This window comes from Lepidochelys olivacea (genome assembly GCF_965140295.1).
Source record: "Lepidochelys olivacea isolate rLepOli2 genome assembly, chromosome: 7".
NCBI lineage: Eukaryota > Metazoa > Chordata > Testudines > Cheloniidae > Lepidochelys > Lepidochelys olivacea.
This window is the reverse complement of record NC_140417.1, coordinates 28,716,780-28,729,317: the sequence shown is the minus strand read 5'-3', so window position 1 is coordinate 28,729,317 and position 12,538 is coordinate 28,716,780. Positions and strand designations below refer to the sequence as shown.

The 12,538-nt window shown below is 38.9% G+C and overlaps 1 protein-coding gene across 1 annotated transcript in view; it reads right to left on the bottom strand.

Annotated features, from left to right (window-relative positions):
- The window catches only part of DCP1A (decapping mRNA 1A), a 49,207-nt gene that overhangs the window by 15,188 nt on the left and 21,481 nt on the right, over positions 1 to 12,538 (bottom strand). Inside the window, exons 5-6 of the mRNA XM_084634451.1 lie at positions 8,555 to 8,693; positions 5,562 to 5,684 (exon numbers count right to left, since the gene is read on the bottom strand). Coding sequence (XP_084490577.1) covers positions 5,562 to 5,684; positions 8,555 to 8,693 — 262 coding nt within the window. The remainder of the gene's footprint in view (positions 1 to 5,561; positions 5,685 to 8,554; positions 8,694 to 12,538) is intronic.

The window sequence follows — 12,538 nt, the reverse complement described above, 5'->3', positions numbered from 1 at the left end:
TCTTCTTGTTTAAATCAAAGAACCCTGGAACAGCAAGCTTAGGCCCACCTATATTATGCTGCATGACTGGGCTGTCATAATACTTTTTACTATCTTAAGGGATTTCCTATATTTAAAATTTTGCTTTGTTACTTTTAAACATAATAATGTTAAATACAAGTTGTTTAATATTAGCAAAAAAGGAAGAGCATGGTCAATTACCAGTTATAGTATAATTTGTTTTCATTCCCCAGTGCAACACACATGGAAAATATTGTACTCTATTGACTTTATTTTCCATTTGGCAAATGTTTTAACTTTGTGTGCTTCTAATAGAAAATGGCTGCCTTTTAATTAGTTTAAAAGCAACTGAAAAGCTAAGAATTCTTTACACTGGAGTAGTAGTAGCAGGGACATTAGCAAGGCATTCAAAGTGATGAAGGTTATAGGGAAAATAAATCAAGTCACACATTCTCAGCTGTCCTATAAAAGGAACCCAAAATTAAAGTGCAGATTAGTTAGAACAAAGAAAAGGATGGATGTGATAGTGTCTTCTAAAAGCTGTATCCACAATAGGGCAAAGAGTACAGAGCATTTGGGAATTAGGTCCCAACTATGCAGTCCGTCTATCAGCCTAGTCAGTGTTACTTTTAATAAATGTAAGTAAAAATTACAAAAGAATCATATTACCATTGTCACTTGGCCCAAGTGCATCATTTAGGGGAAAAAAAAAAAGACTACATTGCCTAAATCAACAGAAAGATCGATACAAGCATTTTTTCCTCTGGCTAACTGAGGAAACGCATAAGGAATTCATACTTCCACCAGACAGTGCCCTGCCAGCAGCACCCAGAAATTCAAATCTAGGACTGTTAGCAAGAATATGCAAGCTGACGTCACATATTTCTTTGACAGGGTAACAAGCCTTGTGAATGGGGGGGAAGCAGTAGACATGGTGTATCTTGACTTCAGCGAGGCTTTTGATGCTGTCTCACATGACCTTCTCATAAACAAACTAAGGAAATGTAACCTAGATGGAGCTACTATAAGGTGGGTGCATAACTGGTTGGAAAATCATTTCCAGAGAGTAGTTATCAGTGGCTCACAGTAATGGTGGAAGGGCATAATGCGTGGAGTCCCACAGGGATCAGTTCTCGGTCCGCTTCTGTTCAAGATCTTCATTAATTATTTAGATAATGGCATAGAGAGTACACCTATAAAGTTTGCGCATGATACCACGCTGGGAGGGGTTGCAAGTGCTTTGAAGGATAGGATTATAATTCAAAATGATCTAGACAAACTGAAGAAATGGTCTGAAGTAAATAGGATGAAATTCAATAAGGACAAATGCAAAGTACTCCACTTAGGAAGGAATAATCAGTTGCACACATACATAATGGGAAATGACTGCCTAGGCAGGAGTACTGCAAAAAGTGACCTGGGGGTTATAGTGGACCACAAGCTAAATATGAGTCAACAGTGTAACACTGTTGCAAAATAAGCGAACATCATTCTGGATGTATTAGCAGGAGTGTTGTAAGCAAGACACGAGAAGTAATTTTTCCACTCTATTCAGCACTGATTAGGCCTCAACTGGAGTATTCTGTCCAGTTCTGGGTGCCACATTTCAGGAAGGATGTGGACAAATTGGCGAAAGTCCAGAGAAGAGCAACAAAAATGAATAAAGGTCTAGAAAACATGACCTATGAGGGAAGGTCGAAAAAACTGAGTTTGTTTAGTCTGGTAAAGAGAAGACTGAGAGGGGACATGATAACAGTTTTCAAGTACACAAAAGGTTGTTACAAGGAGGAGGGAGAAAAAATGTTCTTCTTAACCTCGGAGGATAGGACAAGAAGCAATGGGCTTAAATTGTAGCAAGGAAGGGTTAGGTTGGACATTAGGAAAAACTTCCTAACTGTCAGGGTGGTTAAGCACTGGAATAAACTGCCTAGGGAGGCTGTGGAATCTCCATCATTGGAGGTTTTTAAGAGCAGGTTAGACAAACACCTGTCAGGGATGATCCAGATAATACTTAGTCCTGCCATGAGTACAGGGGGCTGGACCAGATGACCTCTCGAGGTCCCTTTCTGTCCTATGATTCTATGAAGTGGCACCCAGGTTCCAAACCATACAGGGCTTTAGAAATCAATGTCCACAGCCTGAAATATATCAGTTATTTCCCGGCTTCTGGGTGCAATATTCAGAATGTGCAATGATTACCATTGCCACCCAAGCAGACATACAAGAGACAATAATTGAGAGCCCTATCTATCTTTGGGTTTACTCTGGCTTCTAGACTGCAGGAGTCCCAAGATGATGAGAATGAGGGCTGGGCAGTCGGCCATTCTGTTCAGGATACCACTTGGTCTCCAGCACTATCCCACTGCATGGCTCAGAGTTGAAGAGCTGCTCATTGGGCAAGGAATTCCTCCTGTAAGTGAGCTCCCCACCTCTTGTGTATTTCTCTCTCTAGTCTGAGGCCTGTTCTCTGTGCTGGGACCAGGAAGGGTTTAATTAAGAGAAGGATAAGATCAGTCCCTTTAAATATGAAAAGTTCACAAATCTTTTCTGAGCGATCCTCTACAGTCCTCAAATACTGGGTCATTGCAAAGGAAGGAGCTCCTGTCTAAGCGTAGGTGACCATAACCTTCTCCATCCACATCCATCACCTCAAATGCTGTTGGAGAAGACTCTCACCTCCACTTTGGGGTTGTGAACAATTCCCTGGCTGAGATGGGTTTCAGAGTTGTCAACAAGATAGTAGGTTCTCTCACTGGGCTATATCATCCCTTTGCACTCTTTCCCCTTGGCTCGACAACAAGCCAATCTGGTCACCAAATTTATTAGGGGCTGAGTCCTCTCCATAGTAGCATGTTCAGTGCATCTCCTAAAGCCACTTCAAAGAGCCCAACTGCCATACATGGCAGGGGGATGGGAGGGCAGGTTTAATAAAATGCAAGAGACCAAAACTGACATTATGGAGAGAATGAAAGAGATCCTTGAAAGGGACAGGACTCTTCAATGGCACAGAGCTAAACTCCTGTGGGCCAATAGCTGCAGAACTAAATCCAAACTGTACAGAATTCCAATTGAGCAAAGGCTTTTTAGAGTGCTTCGATCAATGAATCTGAAACCTTTGTTTTGATAGTCATTTATTTTAGAAGTTACTAGTTCTGTTGATTTGTTGGAACACTCCACATAACTGATTTCCTTGCTTAATTGCTGAGATACAGAGCTTTTGAGGAACTTCAAAGTACTTTAGGGCAGCTAGATTTTTTTTAAACCACGTCAGAAGTATTTCTTTGTTGTGGATTAATAAATGTTATACAGATAAATTACACAAGTTTGGATTTTTTGTTTTGGGGTGGGGTTTTTATTGGAGGGGGTGTAGTATGAATTTTGTAAATAGCTAATATTTTGAACGCAGTTTTAAAGATTTTTTTATCTTACCCTTTACAGCAGGGGTGGGGAACCTTTTTTCTATCAGGGGCCACTGACCCAAAGAAAAAAATCAGTCACAGGCCACACACAGCCCTGCGGGGGGTGTGGAGGCTCAGGGCTTCCCCTAGGCTCTGGGGTGGGGCCAGAAATGAGGGGTTTAGGGTGTGGGCTCAGGGCTGGGGGTTAGGGTGCGGGTTCCAGCTGGGCGTCGCTTACCTCAGGTGGTTCACAGTTGGCAGCAGGGCTAAGGCAGACTCTCCCCCTGCCCTGGCCCCACTCCACTCCTGGAAGCTGCCACGATGTGGCCAGGCAGCGCTGCACAGCGCGCCTGTGGGCGGAGGTAGGCGCACATGGACTAGGAGCTTTCTTGATCGCCCCTGCATTTAGGGGCTGCAGCCAACTGACTGGCCTGGCACCCTAGCTTCCCCCTGCAGTGGGTCAAGCCGGCAAGCCTGTGGGGGTGAGGGGGGGCCAGGCACCGAGGCTCAGGGCTTCTGGCCCGCACTTCAGAGACTTGCCATGGGCCAGATGAAATTAAGCAGGGGGCCGGAATTTCCCCACCCCTGCTTTAAAGTATGAAAAACCTGGCCCTTCTGAATTTTTCATTTCATTTAAAATTATTTTACTCATTGGAGATGGAACTGTTCCTTACTCTCCCTTCATTTGTGCAGATGCGTCTCTAGATTAATAAAAATAAAAAAAATCAAGGTTTCTCATGTATTGTTGATTGCATCTGTACCTCTATTTAGCTGCTTTTAGTCATTTCCACCACCAACACTAGAACTGGTTGCAATCTTTTATGTAATAACTAGACTAAAGGTTTCTAAAATCTCTGATCTATAAATCTTTCAATATTCAGTTTAAAAGGTTTTATTAAAGTGAGTCTAATAAAATATATCTAGTCTCAACTGCTCTATAAAAAAACTCCTTCCCCACCTCCCCCAAGAATTACTGTTACAAAGCAATTTGCATACGTGTTTGTTTTTGGATTTATTTTGTAAATATTAAGCTGCCTTCCTAATTACAGTCATTCCTCCAAAGATGTCAAACTACAGAAACTGTAAAGCAATCTATATATTTCATTTACAAATTTAAAAGTACAAAAAAAGAATACTTGGGTTTTTGTTTTTTTTTGTATAAAGATATGACAGAATACAGACATACCAGGGAATTAAAACTAGCCAATTACTAAGCCAAATTGCTAAAGGACATTTTTTTGAAGTTAAGTATTACTTAATGCTTAAGAATTACTTTTTTGCCTCCACTAGGTGGCATTATTAGTAGGCACAACTTATTGATATATTGTGTGGCATCTAATTACAGCATTAGAATTGTTTTAACTGAATCTTCTCTGAAGTAGGAAGCTATATGACTTCATTGTGGGTGAATGCCTATGAGCAAATTCAGTCAGTTATTTATCTTCTGACAATAGCCATGCTACAAAATGTCCAGTGATGCTGCAGAAAGTAATCAGAAAGAAGTTTCCCATGGTTCAAAACCGGTTTCCTGACAGAGAGAAACTGCAAATTAAGAAATGCGTTTAAATTAGGATATTTTGCTAAAGTTTCCCATCACTGTTGACACAGTTTAAAACTCTATTGGTAGGAGCAACAGTGGATCATTCACATAGAAAAAAATCTCTGGCCAGCTGTTGTTTTTTAAGCATGTCTTCTAACCCTGTTCAGAGCAGGTCTAGTAGACACATTACTTAAAATACTTGTAGCCACTAATCCCTGGGGTCAGATCCTTAGCTTGTGTAAACTATCATAACTCCACTGATTTCAAGGGAGTTGTGATCATTTATACCAGTTCAGGATCTCGCCCTTTGTCCATACTAGCGCTATTACCAATGGAAATAAACAGCAGTAATAATGTTGGGGAATTTTTAGAAAAAGTTTCCGAATATAGAAAAGAGGTTGTATTTTTCAAAAGGACACAGATCTCTAACAGTCATTAGGTTTAGGAGCGCACACATCTTGGCATTTTTAGATTTTTTTTTAAACTGAAGTGTAAACATCCCTTTTGTGCTGCAGAAGTCCTGGAAAAAAATCTCACTTGTGTAGAACATGCTGTATTTCTATTACTGATGATAAAATATTAGTAAAGGATTGTTACTTTATTTAGGTTTGGATTGAACATACCTGGTCTTGCATTTGTAACGTTGAAGATGTTTGTTCTGAAGTTTCCATGCTTTCTGTCTTCGTGGGATTTTCATTTTGCTGCATTCCAGAACTTGATATAATACTTAAGTCACTGATCTGAGTCTAAAAAAGAAAATATTTACATAAATACATCTGTTTTCTATCCTTACCCCAGCAGCACAATTGCTGTAATTCCGTCTGCACTTCCTTTTCCACTCTTATATATACAGAATGTAGATCTTGTTGATTTTTATAAGTTCATAAGTTTTAAATAAAATGAGACAGTGACATTCACCATATTAAATCTACGAGCTGTGCTCACTATTATTTTCTTGTTCTCTTACTGGGAAATTTACAGGACTTCAGTTTCATATTTTTTCCCCACTTAATAGAAACATGTTCAATTTATAAAAAGGTGCCAATCATGTAAACTACGGACACTAGCTGTAAACAATAAAATCTGCTACACTTCATTACTGCAAGAATTTACACCACATACAAATTACGCTTCAAGGATTTGTACACGTTCATTCACTGGAAAAAGGACTAGTTATCTATGTTATCTCTATTGTAGTTATTTAAATGTGCAAGCGCATTAATGGAGGAACAAATTAACACTTGTAAAATACAAGGCAAGGAGAGCATAGAAAATAAGGAAATTAGCTGAGGCTACGGATCCCATGTTGTTTAGAGATGTTAGTTAAATGTCCCAACTGTAATACAGTAAGATAATAGTCAACTTCATGATTCAAGTGGCTTTTCACTTGAGTATTGTTTATGATGCATTTATTTCAAAAGCTGAAATTGATGCAACTTACTATAAGAACTTCAGCCTATATAGCACCTTATCCTAAGATATCTCTAAACACCAGCATCATCAAGTGATATCAGCATAAAACAGGGGAATGTTCTCGTTACTTAACTGCTGAAGCTGCAAGGCCAGCAAATGGCATCTTACAGTTCATTTTGGGGGGTTTCTGAAAGGGCTATGAGGCTGTGATTTTTTGTTTTTAAAATTTCTCAGTAACTGAGCAAAACAAAACAAAGACTACATATTTAGATTCCAGGACATTTCTCCCCGACTCCAATCAGCTTCTAACATTTAAGTAGTAACATACATTAGACCTAAAGTCCTTGACTGTTTTGTGGCTTATAAATGAGATTTAGAAGTGTGGCTTTTTTTCACTGTCATCAAAGGATTGGCTATAATACACTTCATTATCTCCCAGAAAGGGGAAGGAAGGAACAAACCAAACCAAACCAAACCCCAACCAACAGAAAGCATCCACCCACTTGATACAAAAATCTCAGAATTCATTCATTTTCACATATGGACTTGATGTAGAGCGTACTTGGAGGATTAAACTGATTTAGAATCCTAGATTAAATCACTCGGGCCTTTATAAATCTCTTTTTCGCTCTCCCTCTGTCCCCTTCTCATACTGACTCTCTGCCAATCTCATGTGAGCTGCACACAAGGATTACTGTATGATCCATCTGGAACGTACTAGGCAGATAATTACACATGAACTTGTGTTTCAGTATTTAAGAGCAGAAAGTACTTATCAACTTGAGTGCCCCAGAAGAATTGGTAAAGAAATAAGACTGCATATTCTCCCAAGAAACACTCTTCTTTACAGCAAATATGTTTACTTAAATTACACAGCATCAGTGTGGAAATACATGGACAAAAGAATAAAGAGAAAGACTCTATAATTAAATAATTGCAGACATGTCAATCTATGCCACAAGAGGTTTCCTTCTAAAACTAATGTGGTCATTCTTTTATTAATCCCACATCTTGAACTAGCTCAATTTTGCTTATCTGGGAAAATTTGACACAAATACACAAGAGTGGAAAACCATGGGATTATCCTTGGCTCTGATTCACTTTATAGCTTGACACAAAATCAAAGAAAGCAATGAAACTAAACACTAATTACTATTTTAAAAGATTTTTTTTTAAATAGTAGTCACAACTAATATGAGAGAATGTCACTTAGCAAATTAAATAAAACATAACAGCCATAAGTGTTTAAAATCATATGTATTTTTATAGAGAAGTTTATAAAAAATTGCAAACATGCAATTGGCAAAAGCAAATTTGATATCAGATTGGCTGAAAATTGTAAAAGGAGAGACTGGTTTCATGCATATAGCATCAAACATGTCAAACCCTATATTATTCGGAAATGCTTTGTTTTTAAATACATCAGAGGTTTTTAGTTTTAATTTAATTTAATTGCAGCAAGTCATTTCAGGCTATACAACATGCCTAAATCACAGTTCAGGGGTCGGTGAAGGCCCTTGGTCTTTTGCCTCATGATTCAACACCACTTACACTATTTAAATTTGGACCTGCAATGCACATCCTATCATGATTCATGTCTCAATCAATCCATCTCTTCCCGTGAATTTGAGTACGGGGAAAAAAATGCAGACTGAAATACAGTGCAGAACATGTACAATTAACATAATCTCTTGAGAATGTTTAATTTTTTGTAATACACATCTCATTTATCTCAATTTCAAAAAAGAACAGAATCAGAATATTACAAATTTAATTTTTATTTTCTAATGTCCAGTTTTAAAATTATATGTGAAATACTAGATCTTAAAAAAATATAGTGTACTCCTCCGGTGGGCACCTCAATCTACAATTTAATACAAGTGTTACTTAAGCATCTCACTTTAGTAAGTATCTTGCTATTGTAAGAAAAAAGGAACCTCAAGAAGTGAATGCAATTAATTTGAACTATACAGTATTACTGAAGAAGTCTGATACAGGTTATAATACTTATGTATAAAATTGCCCGACTACACTTTGCTCCAACTCTCACTGAAGTCAAAGGCAAAGCTCCATTTGATTTCAGTGAGATCTACATTAGGTCCTTAAATCAAAAGGAGTACTTGGACTAGTTTTACATTACTAATATAGATAATCCTCTAATGCATCGCCCCCCCCCCCCCCCCCAACAAAAAAGTTTCCTTACTCGTTCATATTCGTCCTTGGCTTTGCTAAGCATTTCTAGGATATCAATGGGTTTGTTTTCACTGCAACCATTAGTTCTGCTGGGACTCTTTCTGTCATGTGAAACTTGCTGAGATCTTTGAGCTTCTTGTTGTACCACTCTATAACGGGGAAGAGAAGAGGGAAAAGAAACTGGATTTCAAAAAAATGTTATTTGGAATGAATCTGTCATACAGAATGCAGCAGTAAATGGATACACTACTATTTATGAATAAATTTTGTACTGTGTGAATAAAAAAAACAAATAAGTCATTGATCAGAGCTATGCATTTGCGAACAAATCTCTATAGTCCATCTGACAGTTTGACTATTTTATGATTAACATCCAACCCAGACTGCCCTGGTCTGTGTCCCACAAAATTTTTCTGCAATATGAACTGCCTCTGCATAACTATCACATTTAGAAGTTTTTTTACAATAAAATAAATTTGTAGATACCTAAACATGGATTATACAAAGAACACATGTATTACATTGTAAACTGAGTAGCATGGTTTCTCTGTCTTCACTGACTAATGTACAGCCTCTCCATTTCTGGCCACATCACCAATAAAATGTGTGCCCGGCTACACTTAGGATATGTCTACACTGCAATTAAAAACCTGAAGCTGTCCTATGCAAACTGATTTGGACTCGCGGGGCTTGGACTAAGGGGCTGTTTAATAGCAGTATACATGTTCAGGTTTGGTCTGGAGCCAAGGCTGTAAGACCCTAAGAGGTGGGAGGGTCTAAAAGCTCAGGCTTGTGCACACCGCAACTAAACCACCACACAGACGGAGTCCGAGTCAGTTAGCATGGGCCAGACATGGGTGTCTAACTGCAGCATAGACATACCCTTAAGGATCTGGTCTGCTGTGAAAACACATACACTGGGGAAGGCAGCTGGCTGCCACTGGATGGCGTCATTATAAAGACTCTTCAGTGCCTGTCATAAATATAAAGGGAAGGGTAAACACCTTTAAAATCCCTCCTGGCCAGAGGAAAAACCCTTTCACCTGTAAAGGAAGAAAGAAACCCTTTCACCTGTAAGAAGCTAGGATAACCTTGCTGGCACCTGATCAAAATGACCAATGAAGATACAAGATACTTTCAAAGCTGGAGGGGGGGAGAAACAAAGGCTCTGTCTGTCTGTGTGATGCTTTTGCAGGGAACAGAAAAGGAATGGAGTCTTAGAACTTAGTAAGTAATCTAGCTAGATATGCGTTAGATTCTGTTTTGTTTAAATGGCTGATAAAATAAGCTGTGCAGAATGGAATGTATATTCCTGTTTTGTGTCTTTTTGTAACTTAAGGTTTTGCCTAGAGGGATTCTCTATGTTTTGAATCTGATTACCCTGTAAGGTATTTACCATCCTGATTTTACAGAGGTGATTCTTTTACTTTTTTTTCTTCAATTAAAATTCTTCTTCTAAGAACATGATTGCTTTTTTCATTGTTCTTAAGATCCAAGGGTTTGGGTCTGTGTTCACCTATGCAAATTGGTGAGGATTTTTATCAAGCCTTCCCCAGGAAAGGGGGTGTAGGGTTTGGGGAGGATTTTTGGGGGAAAAGACGTTTCCAAGCGGGCTCTTTCCCTGTTATATATTTGTTAGACGCTTGGTGGTGGCAGCAATAAAGTCCAAGGGCAAAAAAGTTAAAATAGTTTGTACCTCGGGGAAGTTTTAACCTAAGCTGGTAAAACTAAGCTTAGGGGGTTTTCATGCAGGTCCCCACATCTGTACCCTACAGTTCAGAGTGGGGAAGGAACCTTGACAGTGCCAGAGATGTAAGAGCAGGCTGCCACCAACTTCCCGTCTAGGCTCTGGAGAGAAGAGTGAGCTCCTAGTTTCCTTCATCCTCCTTGCAGTTCTCCCACTCACTGCTTCTTGTAGCTGTAGAGGACCTCTCCTCCTATGACCCCATTACTTCTCACTTCCCTGCTAGCCTTGCAAACATTTGCAAACTTCAATTTTAAAAAACAGTATGTATGCGACTGAGGGGCACGATATGCAATCATGAAGTGTGACTCCACTAAAATATTATCCTAGTAATTTTATAACAGAAATATTATTCAAGAGACAAGGTGGGTGAGATAATATTGTTTGTTGGACCAACTTCTGTTGGGGAGAGAGAGAGACGCGGAGCTCTGTGTAAGCTCGAAAGCTTGTCTCTCTCCCCAAACAGAAGTTGGTCCAATAAAAGATATTACCTCACCCACTTTGTCTCTCTAACGTCCTGGGACCAACAAAGCTACACCACCACTGCACTCAGCAATATTATTAACATAATACTATAAAATCTTCATATCAATTTTCAGCAGCAGTAACTACTTCAGTGCATGACACTGACTGGGCATAATGGCCTTGAGCCCTCAAGGCTTCCTAGCCAGTCAATAATCCCCAGTAAACCTACCCCTCAACCCTTTTTTGCTTGAACACAGGAGAAAAAAAAGAAGTGTTAAGGGTCAGACATAAAGGCAAGTGAGCTACTGAAGTTAAGGCTATCATAGATCAATATTTTTTTAAAAAGATATGACACTAGTCCGTTCACTAGGTGATGTATTTTTAGACAGAGATGTGATAACTGCCTTGGCCTGAACAGCCCTCTTAGGAGGATTACAAAGATATATGTAACAAGGGAAAGTTGAAGGAAATCTGCTCGGTCTGAAACAGTTTTCCCTTGATTATAGCAGGCATATTCAAACAGTTATTTTTCTGTGTTATTGAGGATAACAACTAGTGTGTTTCATTGACCAACCAGCTCCTTTAAAGACCTCCTGTTGTTCTCAAAAATAATTTAGGATTTATAATTTAAAAGGTTGTACAACTGGTATAAGGCTGTGAAAGGCTATACCAAGAAAATGTGTTTACTGCATGTAGGAATGGAAGCAAATGTGATGTCAAACACAGAGCTGGGGCATTACTGACTACCAGGAGGAAAAGCAGGCCTATTAGAAGAAAGATTCGTCTACATATATTTTGGTAATCATCAACAATTATAACGGAAATCTAGTCTATAGCATTAAACTGTTAAAAAAAACCAAAAAAAAAAAAAAAAACCAAAAAAAAACAAACCCCAAACACCCTCCTCCCCCGCCACAACCCAAAACTTTCATCTCATACATTTTCAGCATCCAAGATTCACTAGAGCTGTATTTACATAATGAAATCTTTAGTGGGAAGGCTGAATTCAAGCAATGAATGCATCCGATGAAGTGAGCTGTAGCTCATGAAAGCTTATGCTCAAATAAATTTGTTAGTCTCTAAGGTGCCGCAAGTACTCCTTTTCTTTTTGCGAATACAGACTAACACGGCTGCTACTCTGAAACCAACATAATACTGTAACTCTGCAACCACTGCCATCAAGCAGCCCTGTACAGGCATGAGGAATCCCTGGCTGCATTAGTGCTGGTATAGCTGGTTCTTCATCACACCATTAGTCCTTGCACCTGCACTCCCTTAGATGGGGAGATAGGAGAACGGGCAGTGAAAGAGGAGAAGGCACATGGCCAACACATTTCAGTGATGGGAGGAGAGTAAACGTAACATACATTTTCACTCTCTTAATAGTTCATAAGATATATCTATACAAATACATTACTTCGGAAGATAAATTTTAAACACAACACCTTTTAAAAGCCTTTTTAAAACCTGCATTTATCAAGTATTTCAAGAAAAACAAGCATTGTAGACAGGGTAGAGCTTAGGAGCTGGCATGTCATTTCAGAAATCTCATGCTGTGTAACTAATGGCTGATGGGAAAGCCAAAAGGTGCCATCATAACAATCACAGAAAATGTCAATCATTCAACCCTTCATTTTTTTTTCAGGTCATGAAGGGTTCCAGGATGAGTTAACTCGTTCTGCTGATTTTACAGAGTGGCCAGTAAGTATGCTATTTATGGATACCTTTTTAATTCTTATTTTTAAAAAGAAAGCTTAAAAATCTTACAAGTTTTCCCTGGAAGAT